The sequence below is a fragment of the Sebastes umbrosus genome, chromosome 4 (genome assembly GCF_015220745.1).
Source record: "Sebastes umbrosus isolate fSebUmb1 chromosome 4, fSebUmb1.pri, whole genome shotgun sequence".
Taxonomy (NCBI): Eukaryota; Metazoa; Chordata; class Actinopteri; order Perciformes; family Sebastidae; genus Sebastes; species Sebastes umbrosus.
Genome location: NC_051272.1, coordinates 2,273,998 through 2,301,111, shown reverse-complemented (window position 1 = coordinate 2,301,111; position 27,114 = coordinate 2,273,998). Strand labels below are relative to the sequence as shown.

The following is a 27,114-nucleotide window of genomic DNA, read 5'->3' as shown; positions in this document are numbered from 1 at the left end:
CTCGTTTAGAGAGCACCCCGAGGTTCAGAGCTTTTTTTGCCAAGTGCACTTTGGCAAGTAATATTTCAAAGTCCTTGATGTTAAGTGTCTCTGACTTAACTTCTCGCCATCAGATGTCAGCATTAATCTCCTTCTATCCATAAAACTGTGTCTTTTGGGGTTGTTTCCTGTATTTAGTTCATGGCAATAGTGGCTCACTCAGTAAAGGACTGAGATACACATTTTGGAGCAACCGAAGTTTGTAGAAACTGCTCTGAGCATGACTATATAATACGAGAACACCCTGTAACTCTTCCACGAGTGTCTGGAGGCTCCTGTAATGAAAAAAATATGAACTTTCGAGGGCCAGACTGGCAGACTAGATAAGCACACACTAAACTTTACAGACCTGCAGTGGACAGCAGGAGGAAGATGACCGTCAGGACATTGAAGGACTGCCGGCTGGTGATAGTCATCTTCTCGTCCTCATGTGGGAAGAAGGGAGGGAGCAGGATGGAGGGAGGGGGGCTGCTCTGCTTTAGCTGGGCGTGGGCATCCTCTTGCTTGTTGACAGCTCCTCTCACATGGCTGCTGCTGGGAGTCAGGGCTCCTGATGGGAACAAGACAAGCAGAGAGAGGAAAGATTAAGAGATTTGATTTGGATTTCTGGAAGTTCCACCCTACTGGGTGGACAGCTTGTCTGGCAGTGAGCTCCCATGATGCCTTCGGAAATCCGTCCTTAGGTTTACATAATAGGACGGCTTGGGCATCAATTTTAATTGAAATTGGCACTCTGGGTGAAATCCCTACAGTGACAACAGTTTGTCTGCTTATGACAAGAGAAATGTTAGCACTTGATGCTGTCATTTCAGCAGGCTGGGACACATCTTATCCATGTATTATAGGACATTATAGTGGCAAAAAGGAGGAATTATTAGCCATTGAGCTGAAACGGTTGGTCGATTAATCAATTTAATGGACTGACCTAACTATTTGATAAAAGATTCATTGCCTATGTTGTTTTTCAAACCATTGATGATAAAAATAATAGTTTAAATTACGGGTCCGTACTTTACTAGTATGTATTTTGGCATTAATTACAGGGAAACAGCAGGTCAGCTGAAACCTGCCTTCAAGCAAGCATACAAATCAACATATGGAGAATTATGTTTCTAATAATAAATAAATTATTAAATAATATGTTCTTTTTGGTTGGACTCCATTTGATTTGCACCATCAATCACACATATGATGTTTTTCAATTTAAAAGATAATTTTGCTCGTCAAGAAAGTCTCAGTTTGTTGTCTGTTGAAGTATCAGACTGTGAAAATACGTCATTAGAAAGACGACACACCCAAAAGTCACGTAAATGACGTCTCTCTCGCTGAAGCTACGATGCCTGTGTGTTTCCTGTGGGTCTCGCTCGTTCTTTCGCTTCCCAGCTGATAAAAAGACCAGGAGTCGCTGGATAAATCACATCAGGTCAGATAACTTTTCATTTGTGTGTGGTCATAGCTAAGTTAGCTAGCTAGCTAGCTTCGGTGGCGTATGTTGTGCGAGACGAAAGATGTAGTTCACTGAGCAGTTAAAAAAAATGTATCTCTGTTTGTTGACCGCTGTTCAGATTTTTTTCTGAAATCGGGTCCCATGGGGTCCACCAAAAGGGGAGGGACTTTGGCTCTCTATTGGCTGTTTCTCTTTCAAAATGCAAATGAGCCCGTCCAGCGTGACGCGTCCGGCTCACGAAACTTGGACCAAGCTGTCAAACTAGGCGATCTAGTTCTAAAATGAAACCAGACACAGTTGTGGCATCGCCTTTTTCTCTCTTAAAATGTTTTCAGAAGTAGATTTTGGTGGATTGAATAACAGAGAGTTTACGAGCAGGCCACCATGTTGTTTCCTGTTTAAAACAGCAAGCAGAAAACCAGGGACCAATCACATGCATTCAACGATCGCCACTTGAACGAACAGTTGAGTGGAGCAGCGCGTCTCCTAGTGTCCTCGCTGGACCTGGTGGACATGTACCGCTGGATTTAACATTATAGACCACCGACACTGACTGGACCAATAAAATAAAGCACTACGGTTAGTTGCAGCACTAATTTCGTCTTTTGACTACGCTTCCCTGTAAGAACACTTTATGCTTACTGATGCATTATATCAGCCCTCCAAAACATTAAAGACAGAACTTTTTATCCCGCTGAGAACTGAGATTAAAAAACAAAAAAACATCTAATTGCCAGTAGATAATTGATTACATAACTGTGCTTGGCAGTAAAGTAAAATGCTACAAGTGCACTAAAATGATTGTGTTCTTAGAAAAAGTGTTGTTTTTAACAAATATTGAATGAATTAAACAGAACTTGCTCCTTCAGCAGAACTGCTGAAGAGCAGCTTGCTTGTAAATGATGCATTATGGGAGTTCGTGAACTCTTCTTCTTCTATCACTGTCCCATTCAAAGCTGTGTCATAGCCATCCGTCCGCTGATGCTAAGTGAGATTAATGGGGTGGTGGCACATTTTGCTTAGCCATGCTTGTTCCAGTTCTTTGGCAAATTTATTCCTTTTAATAGTACCTGAGGAAACCGCACATAAACGGTCCCTGTCCATGAATTAGTTAACAGTTGATGTTTATGGTGATTTATTACAAACTCTGTCAGTGGACCATTTGCATTTAGCAGTACAAAGTTAATGTACTGCTAAAGAAACACCTTGGTCGAATGTGACTTTGAAGCTCTTATCAGTGGCAGCCACATGGGACAGTGAGAAGAGCTGAAAACATGACTGCTAATGGATGGTTTGTCTAAATTTAAAGGTGGCTGAAATACAAGTCACCAAGGCTAACGATCTGCACAAGTTATATACCAAGTAGTATGTTAAAATGGTTTGGACATTTTTTTTATTTGTTCCATCAAAACCATAAAATCTACACCTCTCATATTTATAACATGAATTAATTTTCACCTCAAGTACCAGAATGTGCCTTTCAAAATGACCTCAAGACTGCCGAGGGATTTAGCTGCAAGATTGTGCAAAGAAAGTTAAACATCCTCTGTGTCGAAGCTGCATGGAAAGTGTAACAGAAACTCAAGTCCTGAATTATTGAGAAGCTGACAGCAGCTGACAGCAGAATAGAAACCACATATAAGAAGCGAAAAACAAGAAGTGTAGAAGAGCATCAATGTTCTCCGTTTGCTTGTGATGAAAAATAATGTAATGGTGGATCACATCCAGTTTAATGTTGCATCGACAATGTTTATTGTTGTTTTGAGGCATCACTTTGTTTCAAGTGAACTCAGTCTTTCATCTTTGAAAGTAAAGCTGCAATGATTAGTTGATTAATTGATTGGTAAAAAACAAAAACATTTTAAAGCAAAAATACCAAACATTTGATGAGTCCACGTTCTCATATGTGAGAGGTCACGATTTGTTATTGGTCTTACAAGTTTGGACTGTTGGTCAGACGACACAAGATATTTAATAACGTCATTTTGTGCCCGATATTGTGATTAAATCGATATTGAAAACAATCATTGGTTGCATCTCTATTTGAAAGTACACCGCCTTTATTGCTGCCAATACAGAGTTGATTGGTGAGATTGAAGTAGGCTGTGAAGAATGTGGAGAAAGAAGAAGAAGCACTTGACAATTTTCACAGCTTTCACGCCTGGCTAATCAATGCAGAAAGCCTGCATGGCTGACGGCTTGTCACTTTCAGAAGGTTGGAAAATTTGGGTGATGCAGACCTCCAAATTAGTAGTCTTCACAGGTCCAAGATTTAGGACGCACTCATGAGAAGCCTACCTCCACCCAACGTGTCTTTTAAAAAAAAAACATGATCTGAAAGGGGCACACCGACTGATCGGAGTAGGCCCGAGAATAATGACCTTAGGATGCACCACCAGTTAACAGCCTTGAAAAGATTTTGAATCATCAAATGATCAAATCTGATCTGAAATCTGCGTCCGCTTGGATCCATTTGGGTATTGCACATATTGAAACACAGACCCGAGACCTGCAGCAATACAGTGGAATCCTATCTGACCCTATTAGACTGAACCTAATTTGGATCCTGTTCTTAGGAACTTAAACCCTTTTCCCACCAAAACTACCATGCCATTTTTTTAAACACGGGAAAACCCGTTAAAAATAGGCGATAGACTCCTTTCCTATTGCCAGTATGCCAGCGATGTTGCACTGGTCTTTCTGGGGTTTTTTTTCTGCCGTGTCATGTTCAACGTCAAGGACGCCCTGGCCGGCACCGGAAGCAGGGTTATACATAGTGTTGCACGGTATACCGATACTATAAAAGGTATCGCGATACCTCGCTGTTAAAAACGGTACAATACCCCGTTTTATTCATACTGGTACTTTAAGAATAACAGTGTTTTAATACAAGCCATGAGTTGCGTCGATGTGCTACAGCGAGGCCGAGTGTGTGGGCAGCGCTCTGCTTTAGAGGACGGAGAAGATAAACTGTAGTGATAACCAGAAGGACGTAGTCAACAGGTGAAGTTGAAAAGCAGATTAAAACAGGGCACACTGTCCCCGCTCTGAGTTGGTTTCTGTATCTGCAGAACTCCCTTCCAATAAACAAGGAAATAACAGCCAACTCAGTTATCGATCATAGATTCACCCTCTTTTCTGAATCTGTCCAAGCATCTCCTGTAATTCGGCAAACACATTATCCACCAAAGAGGACGTGTTAAAGTATTATTTTACCGTGTGAATCTGTAATGTGAAATGGACGGAGAGGAAAAGCAGTCTGGTGAGAGTGACTCTTCTCTCACTTCACACCACTTCGACACAATACAGCGCTTTCTACAGTTACTGTGGTGTCTTCCTGATTTTATCAGCTTTTCACTCATCAACTTCTCACAGAAATTCATCTGAATTTATTATCGTTTTGTGGGTTTTTGTTTTGGAAGCCTCTCGTCTTCTTCTATGCTGCAGTACCACTCTCCACCTGAACTGTTACTGATGCTGTGGCGGGGCGCTGTTTTACCAACAAAAAAAATGTATCAGAATCAGAAATACTTTACTGATCCACGTGGGGAAATTACAGTTGTTCCATTTTAGAATAAAAATATGTATAAACATAGAAAAGTTATAAGAGAAATAGAAATAAAAAACAAGATGAATATGTGTACATTATCAAAAATATATGCAAATATAAAGTTAACTATCAAAGAAATCACATAAACTTAAGTATAGGGGACATCAGATTACTGCATACCATTTTTTAATTAATACATTTTTACATTTTAACATTTTTAATTAATAAAAAAAACATTTTAAGTTCGATGTTCTGTCATGTATTATTCGATTACTTTTCCTGATGTTCTAGATTTTTGCCGTGGTATCGTTTCAGTATCGGTATCGAGATATTTAGGCAGGGTATTGTATCGAAGTCAGAATTTTGGTATTGTGAGAACACTAAATAAACAGTGAAAATGTTACGATGGTTGTGCTCTTTCAAACTCTCAAACCAGAGTTGGTGATTGTTGGAACAGCGGAAAGACTAACAAAGAGGGTTTTGATGAGATTTATTTCGTTTCAGTTGAGTTTGAATAAAGCGTGTTTCATGACGATCAGCGAGGTAACATTACTGTTGTCTGACTGGAGTCTGATGGCTTTGAGGAGAGAATATTAATTGCATGTTTTGTACGTTAATACATTATAATAATTGTCCAAATCCCTGATGATTTTATGTATTATACTGTATGTTCACTTCAATGTGCATCACATAGCATCACGCCGGAAAAGGGACGAAAATTAGCATCTTGTTTCCCATCACTGCAAAACAGCTGGAGCCGATAAATACCTGTGACTACTGCAGAGTCATTTGTCCCGGGAATGAATGCCAAATGTGACCTTTCCCACTAAAGACAACAGCCAGATGTTAGTGAGTGTTAATGGTTTGTTTGTCCAGAGGGAAAGGGGCTCGAGAGGACCCGTAAAGATCTGTACTTCTTTTTCAGACTGCCTGAACAACACCCTTAAGAGAATATATATATATAACACAGCCTCTATCTGGTTCTAAATATGTTGTGTAGCCACATAATTGTGAAGTCAAGCATTACTGAAAAATATGTGCCTGTTTAATTGAGCCTCCGTGGATAAACACGGATGTATTGGAGGAAACTAAAGTTGTGTAAACACCTCGGAGAATCCCGTTCCCTGTCTGTGTTATCGTTCTACCTGTTCCAGCTCCTACTTGTTGCCACGTTTCTTACATAATCCAAACAGCACGGGCTGACGGTTGCACATGACCAAACCAATATACACACAGCCGTTACTATGGACCGTATGGGCAGAATATGTACGTGGAGCACAGCAGGCTGTTTCTGTTGGAGTCTTTTTAAAGCATTTTGATCAGACAAGCTGTTCTCCCCTTCAGAAAGCCAGGCAGCTGAGGTCCCAGGAGGCTTGTTAGAGTGGCATTTTTTTTTTATGTTTCTTTCCTTTCTTTTTACTTCTGGTGAGAGCTTCAGTGTACTGTCAGATGACTGTGCAGCACGACAAGGGATTCCCATCCTATCAAGTCCCCCTGCAAACCGATTTATATTCCTTTCTACTGCTGTTGTCCTTAAAAGGGTTTTTATATACAATGACTTCTTCGTCACACCATTGTCACATTACTCCCCATACAGGCCGTAAAAGGGCAAAGTTCACTTCATCACAGTACTTGGCTTGTTTGCAAAGAAGGGAGTGAATGTGTAATGAGCCTGATGGTAGTGAAGCAGAACATGTACTGTAAATACACAACACAGTGCATAGCTCTCTGGGACTGAAAATAGAACATACTGCCCAGCTGAACGGGCGTGCGACACAGATGGAGCTACTTGCTGTTTATGTCTGAACTAAAATATGCATAAAGACCATGACAACCTACCACTCTCAGAGTAAATGTAAAGGCTGTGACTGTATGACAGGAAATATCTAAAACATGAACACACTCCCATCACACAAGAGCTTGTTTATTTGTCTACATGCTAGTCACTGTTGTTGCCCGAGAGAAGAAGGAAATATTAAGTGACCAATTACTGCAGCAGCCACTGTGAATCTAACGACACACTTTTCATCACAACGCAGCAGGAGACCCGAATCTGTCAGAGGTTTGATGAGGGAAAGTGCGGCGGAAGATTTTGGGCTATTTGGAGATTACACACAGTGATATGCTGCGCCTCATCTCATGAACATTTTTGTCCAAAGTCTTATCTTTGTTCAAACATTAACTTCAAAGTCTGTGACACGTTATTGTGCTTTCTAAAAAATCATTATTTATTTATTTTGAACTGCTATGTCTTTTATCTGAGCAGCTTTCAAGTTTGTAAAGGCAAGAGCTCGACATTACAATCTCTGCAGCTTAACTTTATTTTTAGGTGAAACATTTAGGCCTGTCATTTTGAGTATTCACATAACCTTTTTTTCTTCTCCCGTGGATGATAGTAGTTTGATATTTATGCACCCTCTGTGCCTCATTATTAGGTTTGTGTTTTCCTCAGTGCACACTCTCTGTTGCTACGTGGGATCTTAATCCGTGTTAATATGCGTTATCAATCACCCTAAAACACACGAGTTCCCGAGCATCCGGACTGAAGTACAGTTTAGAGATGAGACTCCCACTTCACACGGGGAATGAGTGCGCGCTAGCTAAGTGACTGCATCTCATATCTGGGTCTGCTGATGGGCTCGCATCCAAATACTGATCAGTATTCTGCTGCAAAGAGCCCTGTGCCTAATTGATGCTCCCTTTGACTGTCATCATAATAAATTGGGTTTCATTCACTTTTGATGACATTAGGGCTTCACTCAGAAGCCCCACAGTGCTCCATTAGGAGATGAGCCCATATTGGGAGATTTAGAGCTATAATCTAATGATCATCACTGGCATGGAGAAGTGAATTGTGTGCAGCGCAATTGTCAGTGAGTCACGAGTGGCAGCCTGAGGCAGTGAACTGGATGGTTGGTAATGTAGTACAGCATGCGTCAGAGGTTTGAGTTGTGTATGTCACAAGACCAAGTCCATGCTGAGGCAGTCGTGCATGGATGTAAACCAGGGCCACGCCTTCAGAGGATCCACTGGCTTTAATCGCAACATAAAAACAATGCTGAACTGTTTGAAATTTAAATATATAAATATTAAGACAAGGGCTATCTAATTGATTAAAATATTTAATCACAATTAATCGCATGATTGTCCATAGTTAACTGTGATTCATCGCAAATTAATCACACATTTTTTATCTGTTCAAAATGTTCCTTAAAAGGGAAATTTGTCAAGTATTTAATCCTTTTATCAACATGGGAGTGGACAAACATACTTGCTTTATCCAAATGTATGTATATATTTATTATTGGAAATCACTTATCAACACAGAACAATGACAAATGTTGTCCAGAAACCCTCACAGGTACTGCATTTAGCTTAAAAAAATATGCTCAAATCATAACATGGCAAACTGCAGCCCAACAGGCAACAACAGCTGTCAGTGTGTCAGTGTGCGGACTTGACTATGACTTGCCCCAAACTGCATGTGATTATCATAAAGTGGGCATGTCTGTAAAGGGGAGACTCGTGGGTACCCATAGAACCCATTTACATTCACATATCCTGAGGTCAGAGGTCAAGGGACCCCTTTCAAAAATGGACATTACAAAAAGAAGTCTGATTGTATAGAAGTCTATGAGAAAATGACCCTACTTCTCACTTGATTTATTACCTCAGTAAACATTGTAAACATGAGTTTATGGTCTCTTAAGGGCTACCTTGTGATTGACAGGTCGCTACCACGGCGACCGGTCTGGGAGTTGTCCATATTTTTTGTCTAACAACTTTAACCCTTTCACAGTGTGTTTTCAGTTCATGAAAGTTAAATGTAATATTTTGGTCACCTAAAATTGTCTTATTCAGCCTTTCGGTTGTACTTAGCTCCACCCTCTTGTGTCACTTCTGGTATATAAGAAAACCTAGATGGCGACGGACAAAATACCAAACTTGAGGCTTCAAAACGGCAGTCCACAAACAAATGGGTGACATCACAGTGACTACGTTCACTTCTTATATACAGTCTATGAATGACACTGACAAAAGAACTGTATTTCATCTGAATTGGTCACGTCTGTCCAAGACCTTATCTACTTAATAAGGGCTTGTCTTGGCCATAACACCAGTCTATCCCCATAACATATACTGTAGGTATATAGACAAACATAAACCATGCACACTTGTGAAATCTAAACCTGTAACTAAAACCTGCAAAATGTTTTTCTAACAATAGGGAGGATCATCTTTTTCTACAGCTGGAAATGATAGGAATTCAAAGTAGGTTGTAGGTCAAAAGCAATTTAACTTGCTTTAAATAACACTGGAATATTATTTACTGTTAAGAGTTTACTGTTTGCAGTTTATACCATTCTTGTAAATAACATGCATTCTGTGTAGATTATTATTGGCCTTCAGTGCCAGCTATAACCTCTATTAACCAAATTTAATGCTGGGCTGCATGATGCTGATTTAAATTAGATTTGTTGTATTTAATACGGACAGGCTGCAAGAAGGAAATGTAATCCCATGAACATTACATTTGGTTTTTATTGCCCTTAAAGCTTTTATAAAAGCTCTTTTTATAACAAAACCTGGTGAGTGAAGATAAAAAGGACAGGTTGGATTCATAAGTCTTACTTTTCAGTTATTTTAAATTTATCTCATGGTGTATTTTTGTATTAAATAGTAAAAATCAAAACATTACAGATACATAAAAGTAGCAAGAGAAATATCAATTAATCATCCAGGTAACATTGCACAACTACCCATAAAAAGTCACGGCCAAATGTCTCAAGTATTTTTTTTATTTTTCTGCTACAAACATGCACAGCCCAGGTTTGTTTCCATTACAAACTGATGAAGAACTGTCAGGGTAATAACCGCTTATTCTTTTGCGCTGTATCACTGAGCGCTCAGAGCTGTACACATAAATTTGACTGATGAACAGGGGTTCTTCTTCCGTTTATATAATCCGTCACCTGAATAAATATTCCAGATAAAAATATTCTAAATAAAGCCCAGAGGCAGCAACGTGTTTTGGTCTGGTGGCTTGATGTTGCTCGGGAGACGTTTACGTCACAGAAGATACAAGGAAGAATGTTTAGTAATTAGCACCCACGATGTAGTGTACAGGAAATGAATACAGTCCATCTAGAAGGGAGAATAATAGCGCAGGGTTGCCATAGAGCTTGTTGTGGAAAGTTTGGCCAATACGGCAACGTAATAGGCTCAGCTATTGTGCAGTGCAGCCACCTTCCTGCATGGGTGGTCTGTTTCTGTTTTTGACTTGGTAATGGTTTGTTAGCTTAACACAAGCAGAGAGAAGAGAGAAGAGAGAAGAGAGAAGAGCTGTAATCAAACTTACATCTGCTGCTTGCTTGCTGTGTTTCTACCTGCTGAGAGCATGTCACGCTGATGGAAAACATTTGGCCGGCTACACCCTTAATTCATCATCAATTTGGATCACAAAGGCAGATTGGAAAATAATAGAGGTATTTGTCTGAATCTCCCCAGATCTAACCGGAATAATAACTCTGATTAACTTATTTTTTATATGCAGCTTCCGTAAATACCTGGTAGAAATAGGAAAGCATTGCTTAGGACAAAATACTGTAGTAAGACTTTTAGTTGATATTTCAGAATCAGCTGGAAATAAACCTCCACCAGCATCAGCTTCAGTGCTCCAGCCTCATTTCAGCTTCAAAACTATGGAGGTGATGGGGGGGGGGTGGGAAAGAAACCTGCTTTTTCTCAAGTTTTAACCACATATATTGAAAGAGTGAAAAGGGGTAATTATAACACGTCAGAACTCCCCAGTGATTAGAATCATCCAGCAGCTGACAGGAGAAAGTCTATTCTTGACCAAATGAGAATTTAACAGTTTCTTAAGTAACTTATTGCTTGGCAGTAAATATATGCATGCGGCGAGACGAGAGACAGCTAATGAGACATCTACTGGAGTCTAATAAAGTTGAATTCATTATACAATCAAGGTCTCAAAGTCAGTTGGGGATGAACATTTTTGGAGCCCCATTTAATATAATGCAGATCTAAAAAATATCTTGTTTCCATGTGATACAGTATGAATTAATCCAGCTCACTTGATGCTACATGTGACACTGGATATTTAAGATATACAACCTTAAATTAGACAACCGGAAAAGCTGCTGGAGTGATTAGCTTCAGTCTCTTTTGACTAGCACTAAAACTATTAGCTGATCAATTAGTTAACTTTTCACATGTCAAGATTTGCTGCTTTAATTGGTTAAATATCATTGTAAATTGAATATCTTCAGTTCTCACCACAAGGTCCATTTAATAGCTGTTCTGGAGCTTTCAGTTGCATCACATGACTTTTCTCAGCACATGAAGTTTGCCCAATTGTCACGGGATTGTACATCAGACCCATACAAAGGCTCACAAGATAATGTCCAAGGTCCTTATCTCTAATTTCAGTTTTTTTCTCATGACATGTAGTTTTGCCTCTTCAGCCACCTAAACATGAAAAAACCCAGAAGGGATTGCTTCAAATTAAGGGTAAATTAAGCTTGTAAATGTTAAAATTTCCATTTTTCTAAGCACTTCTCGCCCATAAAAGTTTAGATCAAAAGTTCAATCTTCAGTTGACAAACCAGTCTCACCACAAGGTCCAATTAGGGCACTTTCAAGACAATATTTAGTATGTTTTAATTGAACTGTGGGGCGGTTCGTTTGCGCAGTTGTGAACGCAGTAATCGTACTCTTGTGCAGACCAAAACAACCGGTCCGAGACCACTTGCGATTGGTGGTCTAGGACCGTTTCTAAGCGAACCAAAACACAGACTGCTTGTGTGGGCATTTGTTGAGATGGACATAGATAAACAACAGGTTAACATGAGGGCTGAAGAGAACATACAGAATATGATAAATAACGTCCACAAAAATAGTGACATTTATAAAGTCATTCGAGATAAACTGGAGGAGAAGGGATTCATGCCCACAGTGCTGAGTCAAAGTGAAAAAACTTGGACAGCAACACATCAAAGTCCGCTATTCCCTGGTAAGAAGTTGCAGCTCTCGAGACGAAAAAGATAAATTCGCTTCTTCATAGAGTGCTTCAGGGATGATGTACTGTATTTTCCAGAGGGAACCGGAAGTGCTAAAATGCTAACTCATTTTCAGGTTTTAGGACTCCTGTAGCACTCTATACACTCCCCTCAGCAATTTAAAAAAAAATTTGGTCCACCTTAATTTGAGCACTGTGAAACCGAATCAAAAGCATAAATTTCACCCTGATTCGGACAAACCAAACGGACTATGGCTTGTGAAAGCGCCCTTAGTAACTGTTCTAGAAATGTTTTTGAATACCTTTTGGTCAGACAAAACAAGCAATTTTAAAATGTCAGTATAACAATTTTCTGACATTTTATAGACTAAACGATTCATTGATTAATCCAAAAAAAAGTAGCCATTGGATTAACTGATAATGAAGCTTTAGTTGCAGCACTACTTTTGATCTGAGTTTGCTGTTCCTGAGCAGCATCTCTAGCAGCCAGAGTTTTGCTTTGATTAAGCGACTCAGAGGATTGGCTGTTGTTGAGTTTGACTCCTAAATCTCACAGAGATACAGTAGCTGTCGCAGTTAAGTCACTTTCAAGGCCCCAGTTGGTCTTCCAGGAATTATTCCACTGCAGCTCCCAACACTCACAGCTCCATCAAGGTTTGAGCTGCCTGCAGGCTACACATAGACCTCATCTGTCAACGCATCAGCGCTTTGGCACTCAAATTCAGTTTTCTTTGGTAGTGGGACTGTGACTCATGCGGAATAACTGGACTTATTTTGGCTGCGGGGTTTGGGAGACTTTTCCTGTCGACTATTTGGTGTCTGTGATGCAGACAGACAGGACAGTATCTCCCAGACACAAGCCAGCATTGTTTGTTTGGATTTGCTTTAACACCCCACTCTGGGCTCAGCTGGTTTCTCTTGGAAACGTTCCGTGTCATCCTCCGCCTGACCCTGGATTTAAAATAGCTTCTATACCAGCAGACAAATAGCCTGGTGGGAATTTCAAAAATGAAGAAAGAGAAAATCATGACATGGGACAGTTAGGCATGACAAAACTGCAGCTGAAACACAGCAGGTTGTGAATCTTTGTTGTCTACCCTATGGCGTGCATTAATATTCTAGCTTTACCCAGACCACCGTGGTTGTGAGGCAACACTACACCAAAGTTGGCTCTCCGCAAAAATATAATGTTATGATCCAACAGTTATCTCATGATATTTAATACTAATAAAACAACAATAAATAAGCCTGAAATAGTAAAAACACTAATGTGAGGTATATATATAAAGTATTACACACTTTGTCCTGCACAGAAATGTACAATAAAAGATTCTACTCTTTGTGATTGACATTTATACCAAGTGGGGTTTTCCCTTTAATTTTTTTCATATTGGCAAGAGACTGCTAAAGAAATAATGATCATTCTTGTATTAGAAGTTGCTCTTTTGGAACATGTACCTTGGTTAAAATCCTGGATAAACTTATGGCACAGAAGGAATATAACCTTTAATCAGTCCTGTCTCCTAAAAACTACATTCCCATACAATTAAAACGCATTCTCAGTTACGTTTGGAAGGAAACATACTACGTTTGTCTTTGACGTATCACAAATGCATGTTGTACGTGTGCAAATTACGTAGTACAACAAGCAACGTGCAGAGCAGATGACGTACAGTAGTATATCAAGCGACCATTAATGAAAGTTACGTAGAATAATAACATTATTAAAAGTTACGTGGTGTGATAATGAGTATAACAAGCAAGAAAGTCCAAGAGGGGTGGTGGATGGGTCAAACTAACACCGGACTTTCACCGAGGAGACCGCTGTTCGTGTCCCGTTTGAAACGTAACCTAACCCAGTAATGTTAGTTTTGTTGCCTAAACCTAATTAAGTAGTTTTGTTGTGTTTTTGTTTTGTTTTGTTTCAATGTTTTAGTCATTTTAAGCCAAACCATGTTGTTTTTTACTAACTCAGTTATATTGTTAAATTTTTTTTTTGTTTCAATTTATGACATTAACCACGTGTTTAAAGGTCCAGTATGTAGGATCTGGCAGTATCTATCGGTGAGGTGAGGAGATTGCAACCAACTGAAACCTCTCCCGTGTGCCAAGCGTGTTGGCGAGCTACAGTTGCCGTCGCAAAAACGCGAATGGCCCACTCTAGAGCCAGTTGTTGTAAGAGTAGCGTAGGTCAGTGTGTAGAGTGTGTGTGTACATGGGAAGTGAGTGGTGAAGCACGAGAGAGAGAGCGGCAGCGACATGAGCGAGTAACGACGTTATCAGCTCCGACCCAAGCAGGAAAAGTTAGTTTGGTTTTGTCCGTTCTGGGCTACTGTAGAAACATGGCGGTGCAACCGATTCTTATTATCAGGTGATTATACACTAAAGAAAACATACTTATTTATATTGTATTCCATATCTGCCAATAGATCCCCCAAATTGTTACACACTGGTCTTTTAAGACTGTTTAAAACTGTGACCGTAATCCGGGAGAAAATACGTTTCGCTCGAAACGTAATGAATGCAGTTTAGTTGTATGGGAACACAACTTTGTAGGAGACAGGGTTGCTTTTAATATACACAGATGAAAGGCTGCAGGCAAACCCTCCAACAAAAGACTAAAAACTGAACTGCAATAAACTGTGGAGAGAAAGTGACATTTAGGCTACCTAAAGACTAAGATAAAAATGGCTAAATACATGTAGCTATAAGATGTAACCTACTACGTCATTAGAAGACCCTGTTCCTTTAAGTGCATCATGTTGCTCATGTCCACCCACTGCCTGAAAATATCAGTAGAAATAATACTCCACAGTGACTTTTACAAGTGTGTCAGATCCAAAAGTGGCTCACTGAACTCAGAGAAGGGTGTCAGTTTACCCTCAGATAACCCTCCAGTACAATAGTCTGTCTTAAGAGGTTTAACACCCGAGATCAAACCCCCATGCAACTGCTAGCCTAGAAATAGCTGTGACAGATACACCGCAGAGACCTGGAGGGCTCTCGTACACCTTGAGGTCCCAGAGGTCACCAGAGGGCAGCAGTCACGCTGTTACTGCCAAGAATACCTCAGATGGGAACGGATAATACTCCACAACTGCTCCACACATCCAAACACTAATGGTGTTTTGGCAGCCTGTTTATATGGCCTGTTAGAAAAACCTTAAAATGCAAGGAACCGTTTGTGGGCCGTTCCAGCAATCATTACTGGAAGTGTTGGTTGACTGGCCGTCGTAGTGGGATTGCACCTCATTAATGAGGCTGTCCTGGTTTTGACCCACGGAGAGTGAACTCAACTCGGGTTTGCATCATTTTTGGCGCATCTCCTGTGAATAATAACTTCCTAAAATGTCCTGAAATGCTCCCTGAAGGCCAGTGAGTTCGTCTCTAAGCTCTAATATTATAAATGTGTGCTAAATGCTCTGAAGTCTCCTCTAAAAAGGTGCTGATATATGTGACTGAATGGCTTTTTTTATTATCAGAAGAACAATGGCGGAGTTACCTGCTGTTATTCACTGATAATATGTGGACGTGATTATCTTGTCTATTTAAATTATTAGTCATTATTGGAGAGAGGGATTATAGTGAGCCATTATATTACATGGCGAATCAAAAAATTACAGTCATTTGAGCCCATAATGACTCGTGGATTATAGTGAGTCTTTAAATAACACATTATTTCTGTCAGCATGGTGAGCACATGTATGTTCGGTGCTGCATAGGCAAATGTTCACATAACAGTTGAGCTTACACCCCCCTGTAATGAGGATTTTCTGATGTGTGCCATTCGACTACAGTATGTGAAGCAGCAGTCTCTCAGGGGTAGCCGATTTAAAAGACGAAAGCCCAATCTACCACAGACACACACAGCTTTTATTCACATTAATGCTTCTCCTGCCTCGTACCGACGGCAGCATCGCTGTGTCTCCTGTTTTAACGATGACGTCCACAAACCGGTGGAACGAGAAATAATGCATTGTTTTGAGCGAGAACGACAAACCCCAGAGATTTGCTCATGACTACTACTGGTACTGTGGTAGTCTATCAGAACCTTTCAGAGGAAGATGCACTGCTTTTTTTTTATACACAGTTCAAGGAATGTTGAATAAACAGCTAAAATAAACATTGAGGTTTTATGTGCATTTTAAAGCTGTAAAAGGTTATTGTTTGTAAATTGAGTACATAAAACAGACCTGCACTTTGAGTTATGATGAGCAAAGTTTTGTTTTAAGGTCAATGTGACAAAATAATCTCAACTCAAAGATCCACTGACTAGCTTTTTGAGCTTTCAACTAGGCCAGGGGTCAGCAACCTTTACGATCAAAAGAGACATTTTAGGCAAAAAAAATAAAAAGAATAAATCTGCCTGGAGCCGCAAAACATTTGATCATTGTGATGAAGGTAACACAGTTTATAGTCTAAGTATATAGTATATAAGTCTAATGCAGTGAGGGCCAAAGTGCATATGTACTACGGAGTATTACATTGAGGGGAAAAAAGTTGTAATATTACGAGAATAAAGTCATAACTTTATGAGAAAAAAGTCGTAATATTACGAGAATAAAGACATAACTTTACAAGAGAAAAATTAAATAACACGTAAAATTACTACTTTATAATATTATGGCTTTATTCTCGTAATACTACGACTTTTTTTCTCATAAACTTTTGACTTTATTCTCGTAATATTACGACTTTATTCTCGAAATCTCAGATTTATTTTTTTCCTCAATGTGGCCCTAATACTCCGTCGTACCGTCGTACCATAGACCTGCAAAAAATTATAAATAAAAATGAAAATGTAATAAAAAAAAAAAGTTATTCATTTCCACTCATTTTTTAAAAAATCCACATGGAGCCACTGCAGAGGGGCTGAAGAGCCGCAGGTTGCTGACCCCTGAACTAGGCCAATATAACGGTACATATCATCAAAACGTCCAGAGGTTGCGTGCCCAGCTCTGCCTTCAGTCCTCTCACTTGCCACTTCTTGTTGACGCTGTAGATGCATTTAAGCCGTTACCTTGACACGCTCCTTTTATCTGGTGATAAAAGCTTTTTCTCCATGTACCACGGCCAAGCTAAAGTGACAGAGGCTCTGCTGCACCTCCGGCTCTGTAATCAACAGCCAGCGTCTGACACCGACTTTAACCCTTCGTCCTCTCACCGTGCATCTCTGCTGTCGCCAGCGTCTGCTCTCTCCCTACAACGCCTCAGTAAGGGAGGTCAGTTAGACGTATGGCTTTATATGGACGTTGTTTTGAGCAGTTAGTCTAGTCTGCTTTGGATTTGGAGGCGTGAAGCTTATTCTACTGATGTTGTTTTGCCTTTTTTTGTGCCAAGTTGTGATTTCCTCCCTTGGAGGTGCATATAACTACTGTATACACATTTCACTTGTGAGTTGAAGCTCTAAATGATGAGTTATAACACATATTACATCTACATCTGTGTCTGCAGGCAAAATAGCTGAAATTGTGACAAAAACAACTTGTTGCTCATTTGCCACAATAGTCTGAATTTCAACTATTTTGACCCAGCTTTGTTTGCTGCCCTCTAATGAAATAACCTGTTCATACAAAGTGTTTCCACGTTTTATAAAATTAAAAGCTGTAACATACTACATAATAATTAGGGCTGTCAATCGATTAAAATATTAAATCGCGATTAACCTAATGATTGTCCATAGTTGATCACAATTAATCACAATTTTTTTTTATCTGTTCAAAATGTACATTAAAGGGAGATTAGTCAAGTATTTAATACTCTTATCAACATGGGAGTGGGCAAATATGCTGCTTTATGCAAATATATGTATATATGTATTATTGGAAATCAATTAACAACACAAAACAATGACAAATATTGTCCAGAAACCCTCACAGGTACTGCATTTAGCATAAAAAATATTATCTAATCATAACATGGCAAACTGTAGCCCAACAGGCAACAACAGCTGTCAGTGTGTCAGTGTGCTGACTTGACTATGACTTGCCCCAAAACTGCATGTGATTATCATAAAGTGGGCATGTCTGTAAGGGGGAGACTCGTTGGTACCATAGAACCCATTTACATTCACATATCTGGAGGTCAGAGGTCAAGGGACCCCTTTGAAAATGGGCCCGTTAGAACCTAAAAATCGCAAGTTGTGTTAATGCGTTAATATATAATATTTCACACTTGAAGAATCATTCTGCATAACGAGTATGTTTAGTTTTGACACTTTTGGTACATCTTGATAATGGCACTTCAGTGATTTTACTTATGTTAAGTTTAGTCTGAGTATTTTAACATTGTGGGTATTACTACTGTTAGTAAAAGATCTGTGTATTTCTCCACTGCTGGTTGACTCTGAAATTTGAAAGCTGCTATGTGGCGTGAGTTGACATTAAACTCTGTATATATACTGTATTTACACCGGTTTGTTCACAACTCCGCATTTAGATTTGTGCAGGTTTTGTTCCATTTCTAGTATATTGTCACCTTGAGCAGCAGGCAATATTTCGTATGTAGGTGAAACCACTGTAACTTTAGATTATACATGATAAAATAGTTCAAATTTCCTCCGAGACAAACAAAGATTCACATTTATGCAATGATCATCATCATCATTCTTGTTTTTCTGGTGTCCAGTCACTACTAGTCACATATAACACTGATCAACTGGAGCTCAAAGAGGAGGTCACGTGGAATAGCTGCTCTGGTCACAGTTCAGACACCAAATAATGAGAATTGACATAGTGTGAGGTCATGCATAAAGATTTAAATGTCAATATATCAATATTATGGTTATTCTCTGGGTGTTTTCTCTTTTTCAAAGTCACCCCTTGAGAAAAGACCCCTGACCTTCCTCCCTCAATTAAGGTTTTTAAAAACCCATTACATTGAAAGGAGTACAATATACAGATGGGGCTTATTATTTAGCCTATATTTATAGCATTGGGAATGAACAATACGCATAAATACTAATTTGCATAATTAGGCCCAGACTCTGATTTCCCCAAGTATTACATTTTCACCCTCGTGAACAATCATTCATGTGTGACTGAACAGTTTCAACTGGGTCAATACTACAAAAGCCTCAAAGGAGTCGGAATCGATGTAATTTTTCTTAGTGTTGACCACACACACACACACACACACACACACACACACACACACACACACAGAGCAAACAGTTCATTAACATTCAACACAGCCTGAACCTGTGTCTGAATTTCAACAGCGTGTTCGTTATTTGATTATTCCTTCAGCCTCTCATTTCAGTAGCTGCACAAAAAGAGGAAATGCCTTCCTGACGCCAATAAAAAAACAAAAACATCCCCCCCCCAAAGAAATAACACAAGCTCAAAGCAATGTATACATGCACACATTGAGAAGGAAAAATAAATGCACCACCTCGACATATTGACATTTAGATTTAGTGAAAACATTTATCGGGCTGTTTTTATCAGCTGCACTTGTGTGGCAGAAGTGTTACAGTGCGCCCAGAGGGGGTCAGGACGCACGGATCCACGTGGAGCCGGGCTGCTGATATTAGCATTGACAGTATAATGGCACAAAGTGGTAGCTGGCTTTCTGCCTCTGGCGTCTAATGGTTACAGCGTTGAAGTGCACGAGGGCCACATGGAGGGAGAGAGCGCTTGCAGCTGATGAGTAAGGACAGTGTGTTTGTGTGTGTGTGTGTGTGTGTGTGTGTGTGGTGGATATGATACGGAGGAGAAACCGGCATCAAAGGCAACATCAACATTTCATCAAGGAACCTGCTGTCAGCCTCTCTCTATATTCTCACCTTCACACAGCTGTAAACACACTTGCTCTCTTTCTAACTCTTTCTTTCTAACAAGCACACATACAGAGATCAACACAAATTAAAGCACACGTCACACACTATAGCACACGTACTGTACACACACACACACACACACATGCACACACATCCATACAGAGCCAACCCCAGGGCAGGGGGGAACTCAGCGTGAACCCTGGGGAGAGAGATGTCACGATGACAGACCAGATAAACCCAAATGAATGCAGCGTTTTCCGCACCGCAGATTGGAAAACAAGACACTTCTGTGCACGCTGAGTGACTACGTGCTGCTGTTTATTTTGGGTTGGGGGAATGTAATTATTTGGCTGCCATTGCTGCTGTTGGTGTTATTAATCAGTTATACTCTCGGCTGGAAACTGTTCAATATGTTTTTTGGTGAGTGGGGGGTGAGAGGAGCCAGTGCTCTCAGAAAGTCAGATAAAAAGCCTTTGTTCTGTTCAGATGTGCAAACCGATGTATCTCCGTGCTTCACTTTTTAGCTTTTTAGCTTTTTGAATTGTGCTGGTTCGCTATTTTAAAACACAGCTAAAGGATAAAACCCCAAAGGGCATGCAACCCTACAATCAGAAGAAATATTTCAATGTCTTCAGGAGCTTTCACACATCAGTTATTCTGAATAGGGATGCACTGTGCTCATGTACTCGTACTCGCAAAACGGCTCCGATACAACGGCACCGATATCACTTTAAGGAAGTGTGACGTTAACCTCTCGTCAACATCTTTCGATGTTCTATCGCGTGCGAGGCGAAACTCTGGTGCTTGGTTGACAATAGCCGTTAGCGCTGCGCTAGCGCTGCTGCAATTTTGGGCTGTAAATGCCAATGAATCCATAGCCATGAATATATAAAGAGATGTCTGTAAATCAGAGGATAATTTTTTTCGAGATAAATTAACTTCCTAGTACGAAAACGTAAATCTCATTTACATCATTATGTCCTAAATGTTGTAAAATTTTCCTCACTATAATGAACGTGCATCCACGGAACTGCACCGCCCTGCACGCTCATATGACATGTCCGGTTCTGCCACCTTCCTGCTAGCTGTATACGGCTGTAATAATGGATATGTTGGCTGTAATTCATCACTTTTATTATCTTCTAATACATCCATTGGCTGTATGCTGTAAGCCTGTACCGTGGTGGATGTATTAATGTTCCCAAACAACCGGCTATCGGCCAGTAGCTAGTAGTGCTAGTAGCATGACATAAACAGAGTTTAACGTAGTTGTAGGCTATTTACTAACAAGCAGGGCAAAAATGATGTGACACGAAGTAATTTTCTGTCTCTCTGTGTTGTTCACTATGGATGTCTTGTTTGCAAATTCAAAATATATGTATCTATTTCAGATTTCAGTGGGTGGAAGGCAAAAACAAAGGGATTATATAAGATTTATTAGGAGTTAAAAATAATAGATTGTGAAATGCTTATTGAAGCTGTTGTGTAACTGTACATAAGTGATAAAGAGCTGGTAAATAGTTTTCGGTTTTTCCATACAGATTTAGTTGGATGGTAGATAATAAGCTATCTGTTAGTCGGAGAAATTTGTGGATATACAGTTACCTGGCTGACAAAATGTTCAATATCCGGCCAGAAATTCTGTTTGTGTGTGATAAATCTGGGGACACTAGACTCTGAAATACAGTTTCAGTTTGTGCTCTCCCCTAAATAACCTACTCTGTCTGCACTCAGATACGCCGAGATATACGGCTGGATTGTGATATGTGTGCAGTGACAGAAAATGCCGCTCTGTGTAGCTGGGAGGTTGTTTTTTTTTTTTTGTGCCTCATCTGAACCGTGATAAGAAGCACCATCCGTGAGATGACGATAGCACAGTTGTATTAATTTCAGCTCCTCGCCTCTGACTTTTATGTTCGAGATTCAGGCACCAAAAACTCTTCCTCTGCCAAAAGATTGTCTGCATCTGGTGCCGCCAGCTACTCTGCAGCTACAGTACGACACCAGTTTGATCATCTGTTCTGAATTTGAAATGCTCCTCACTCAAAAAAAATTCACCTTGAGGGCTTCTGCCAAGCGACCGGTCACGACGCCTCTCCCTGCTCCGCCTCCCCTGGTGTTAGTGTGAGAGTATTATTCTGCCTTTGTGCATGCATGTGTGCATTGGTGCATACTGCGCCTGGGGGGGAAATGTGAGTGTGTTTACTGTACGTGCGAGTTAATGCGTGCACCGAGCAGACATCAACACCCTCACAATGTCAATGACTCCTTCTAGTCGGGAAAGTCAGCGAGCCACTGATGGACTCACTATAACTGCTCCTGTGTGGAAGTACTGTGTGTGTGCCTGAGACAAGGTGACACAGGAAACAACCCTCTACTGATGACGGACGGCCAGAACCAACTGTCCTGACCTCGCTTATGCTCGGTCACTGCTATAGGTGACTGAGATTAGGCTTGCCGCGGTAGTCAATGTTGCCGGAGTTACACTGTGTTCGTGCACACATCGATTACATGTCTTGCCCACTGCCCCACCGTTGTTTTGCTTTTTTTTTTTTAAAGAAATAAAACCCATTTAGTTCATTCTGGCGTATCAGCGCCGTGTTATCAATACATAGTCGGACGACGGACGCTGCAAACTGAAAGTGAAAGTGTCGGCTCCATACGGAGACTCAGCTCAGAGTAGCAGGAGTCAGATTTCACACACTTGTCACGGGATGAGAGAGAGTTGACAGACGAGACGATGGCGCAGGATTTGATGTCAAAGCGACAAACAAAAGCGCCTATTTGGCTATCGGATTTAAACCAAAGCTATAAGGGAACCATAACGTTGCTGAGGCAATCGCCGTGTGGAGGACGGAGCGTTCACAGCCGGTGTGCACGGCGCAGTAGCGCCCGGTAGAAACCTGCGGCCCCGCAGTGAAAGCTTGACCGGAGAGGCCAGACACAGCCACCTGACGGTAAAGATTAAAGTAAGCACTCTACAGACATTAAGCGTCGTCTTTTCTTGTAAAATGTCCGGTGTAATTGGTGACACAAGTTTATTAACCGGTGTCCTCACCGGCACTTCCCCTAACTGAGATTATGTGACAAAAACAAAGTCCAGACTAAACACAAAGCGAGGACGGTCACTGCGCTAATCTGCTGCTGAATGATCTGTTTTAAAAGCAGATTCTTCACGGTCTGGGTTTTTGTATAAACACATCCTGCAGAATGTAGACCAACACTTAACTGTCACTGATATTAATGGACGGTAAAGGCTTACGCTTATGCAAGATCTCTCCTTTTGTGTCTAAACACACACGGTTCAGAATAATTGCCCTATGTGCCTCCACCTGTGTTTACACTGAGAACACAATACCCTTATTTTTTTCTTTAATGCATTTTTAATCAAATTGCCCTCCACCCCCACACAACAGTGAATCTTTAAAAAAACTTCATCAGCTTGCGTCAGAGGCCTTTCGTTCCCAGGAGCCAGAGGCCAACCTCACCGTCTCCAGGCACGCTTATCTTAACCAACGCTGAAAAATGGCTGCGAGAAGGCTTTGTGACAAAACGGTGAGCGAGATAGGTCTTTATTGGGTTCAAGGATTATTTTCTCCGATCACATACTGTAAATAAATGCAGCCTGAACAAAGGCAGAGTCCTCAGGGAACTCATTCATTGCGTATATCCAATCATTATAGAAATTACACAATGGTTCATCCAGGAATCACAATATGGAATCACAATATGATTGTTTTCCTCCCATCCTCCCGTTGTCTGACGAGTTTAAAGCTTGAATAATTTCTTCCACTTGTGGTAATTAAACGTGAGGGCTCACCTAAGAGACTCACTACCTCCAATACACACCCAAGGGATGTATTACAGCCACACACATAGCACACTAACACACTTTCTGTGCAGATGCACTCACACACACACGCACACTCGGAAAACAATGTTCACTGTCATGCAAAATCATGAGCTGCTGCCCCTGAGGCCAGTTTTCACACAGACACACAGGATTTTTCACAGAGGAGCAGGCTTTTGTGTGAATGAACAAAGGGAATCTCCTTCCTCCTCTGCTCCTCTCTCTCTTCCCCACCCTCCTAAATCCTATCATGTGCCACCATGCGTCTCCCACACGCCTGTTTCCAAGTTACCGGCAGCGTCGGCTGCCAGTCCCGCTTAATTGCCTCCTGTGTAAAGTGACGGCTGATGAGAGCGAGCTGTCCTCGCCTCTTCCTGCTGCTCACTCGCTGCTATCTCCACCAAAAGGACAGACTCCACCTGAGAACCATACTGTATACATTTAGGAAATTATACAGTCGCGTTGACCTAGAGCGAAACTTCAGTAACCAACCTGACTTACCATATGAAAAAGAAATGCAACTAAAGGACTTTTAATGTCCTCAATTAAAACTGCTCTGTGAGGACATTTCATTTAAGCCTTAATAGACACTAAGGTACACATGAATATGAAAAGCTTTGAATAAGAAATGTCTCGTTAGAGATCACAAAGTAAAGAACAGAGGATAAAACAATGACAGCAGGCAGTGTTTGTTTTAACGATAAGCAGCTTTCCTTCACTAACCTTTGCTGGAGCCTGGAGGAAAAAGAAAAAGGTCTTGTCGCTCACTCCTGTATCGCAGAATTCACCACCCTGTTGCTCCTTGTTTCCTCTTCCTTTTTGTCGCGCCTTCCTCACAAATAGATCCCCCTCATCCTCAGGACCGGGGCTGGAATTAACAGCTCATGAGGGAAGCCAGGCGGAAGGGAAAGAAAACACACCAGAGAAGAAAAGAAACACTTCTCTTCTCGCCCCTAAGTCCTCCTTGGCAGTGTATCCCCATCCGTCAGAGCACAGCGACTGAGAGTGTGAGAGAGAGGGGGGGAGAGAGAGAGAGAGAGAGAGAGAGATGAAACGATACTGAGTAAGTGGGCGAGTGAGAGAGAAAGTGAGAGAGGGAGGGAGAGAGAGCTTGTGTGTGAGCACCGGAGGGTGATCCTCTATACTGTATGAGCTCTTGTTTATCTCCCTGTCTGTCTCCTCTGCATGCATTCCTTCCCGACAGAAGCCACAAGGTCAGTTTCTTTTACAGTAACACCACTTGGTTTCCTCTTGAGGGAAAAGACTTCCTGTTAGTTCTCCGCTCAACTTCCCTCATGAGTGAAATCACCCTGCCTTTTAATGCCTTTTAAAAACTTCTCTCTCTCTCTCTCTGTTGCAAACATGATCTCGCTCTCTATTTCTGCCTCTTCATTTATTAGCATCCTTGTGAGAGTTCATCTCCTCTCTCCCAACTCCGCCTGTCCAGAGGTTGGTCCACCGACAAGGAATGTGCTGCAGGTTCATTTTGGATTCACACAAACAAACAACATAGGAAACAGAAGTGACATTGTGTCAAATGCACAAATGAACTGAAGAGAAAACTGCATTCATGCAGCACACATGCGTCATCTGATATTGCTCCGTTCTGAGAGTATTTGGTCAATGAAATAGAATATAAACACAATAATATTAGTATTAACAGTACCATCAATACAGTGGTAGAGACAAAGCTAATTTAGAAGCATAATCTACAGTGTAGAGCTGAAAAAAATTATCAATTTGGTGCTTTCCTTTGTCATATATGTTATATGGTAACTAAATATCTTTGGGTTTGGACCGTTGGATGTCACCTGATGGATACTTTTTTTCTGATATTTTATAACCAAAGTGATTAATCAATTAATTGAGAAAATAATTAAATAGATAAATGGTTAGTTTTAATGCTGGAACAATCAGTTAATCGATTCCAGAAAATCGATTGATTCAAGTAATTTATCATGTAAAAATTAGGGCTGTCAATTGATTAAATTATTTAATCGCATGATTGTCCATGATTAATCACAATTAATCACACATTTGGAGATTTGTCAAGTATTTAATCCTCTTATCAACATGGGAGTGGGCAAACATGCTTGCTTTATGCAAATGTATGTATTAGTTCAATATTGGAAATCAATTAACAACACAAAACAATGACAGTTATTGTCCAGAAACCCTCACAGGTACTGCATTTAGCATAAAACAATATGATCAAATCATAACATGGCAAACTGCAGCCCACAGGCAACAACAGCTGTCAGTGTGTCAGTGTGCTGACTTGACTATGACTTGCCCCAAAACTGCATGTGATTTTCATAAAGTGGGCATGTCTGTAAAGGGGGACTCGTGGGTACCCAAAGAACCCATTTACATTCACTGATCTGGAGGTCAGAGGTCAAGGGACCCCTTTGAAAAATGGCCATGACAGTTCTTTCTAGTTTCATTTGATGCCAGTATCTTCACTCTAGCTTTAAAACTGAGCTACCACGTCCGAAACATCGATTGCGTTAATGCGTTAAGGAAATTAGTGTCGTTAAAACGAATTTGCATTTAACGCGTTATCATTGCGTTAACTTTGACAGCCCTCGTAAAAAATGCCAAATCCTTGCTGCTTCCAGCTTCTGAAATGTGACAGTTTGCTGCTTTTCTGTTAAATATCACTAGAAATTGAACATATTTGCCTTCTGACAGCTTGTTTAAAGACATAACTTTGGGCTACGGAAAGCTGTGATCTGCAATTTTTCAAATTTTTCTGACGATGTATACACTAATTAATAAAAAAAAAAAAAAAAAGATTGATTGATGAAGAAAATCATCATTATGTGCAGCGCTATTGCATTTGCCTATAAACATTTTGTTGACAGGACAGGTGCTGGTTAAGAGTGCCAACAAAGAGCAGATTGGCTTGCTCCAGGCCACTATGGCAATTGTGGCACTTTATGGCCACCTCCCAGCTGTGTTCATCAACACTTTCAGTGCTGATCGTGGATCAGAATTAAATTAAAACTGTCCACATTATTGTTAAATCTACAATGACATTACGTCACTGAGCAGTAAACTAGTGGGAACTGTTGGTTTTGTAACATTTACAGGCGTAAAGACAAACCAGTATTGTAACTGGTGACTTGGTCTTGCGAGTGTCAGCACAGCTTGTGTGTATGGGACATGCTGTAACTGTGATACTCTGCCTTTCCCCTCTGCTCTGCCGATTCCTCATGCTACAGTACATGGCAGCCAGAGAGCCTAAGTGTGTCCCTGGAGTCCGGTGCATGCGTGGGTCAATATGCACATGAAGCGGTGGATCAATGGGGGTCACACACATCACTGAAAGGTGATTCAGGGGCCAACCTGACAGCTTCCTCAATTATGTTGACAAAGTGTCAAAATGTCATGGATCACGCACACGCCA

General features: G+C 40.7%; 2 protein-coding genes across 4 annotated transcripts in view; one reads left to right on the top strand and one right to left on the bottom strand.

The window, feature by feature from the left end:
* shisal1b (shisa like 1b) overlaps window positions 1-25,114 on the bottom strand; it is a 50,508-nt gene extending 25,394 nt beyond the window's left edge. Inside the window, exons 1-2 of one of the 2 annotated variants that reach the window (XM_037767571.1) lie at window positions 24,429-25,114; window positions 389-589 (exon numbers count right to left, since the gene is read on the bottom strand). In XM_037767571.1, the coding sequence (XP_037623499.1) occupies window positions 389-455 (67 nt within the window). In that variant the 5' untranslated portion in view covers window positions 456-589; window positions 24,429-25,114. The remainder of the gene's footprint in view (window positions 1-388; window positions 590-24,428) is intronic. The other variant, XM_037767572.1, reaches the window with a different exon arrangement.
* plxnb2b (plexin b2b) overlaps window positions 1-27,114 on the top strand; it is a 294,038-nt gene that overhangs the window by 31,902 nt on the left and 235,022 nt on the right. The gene's annotated exons all lie outside the window — the stretch shown is intronic.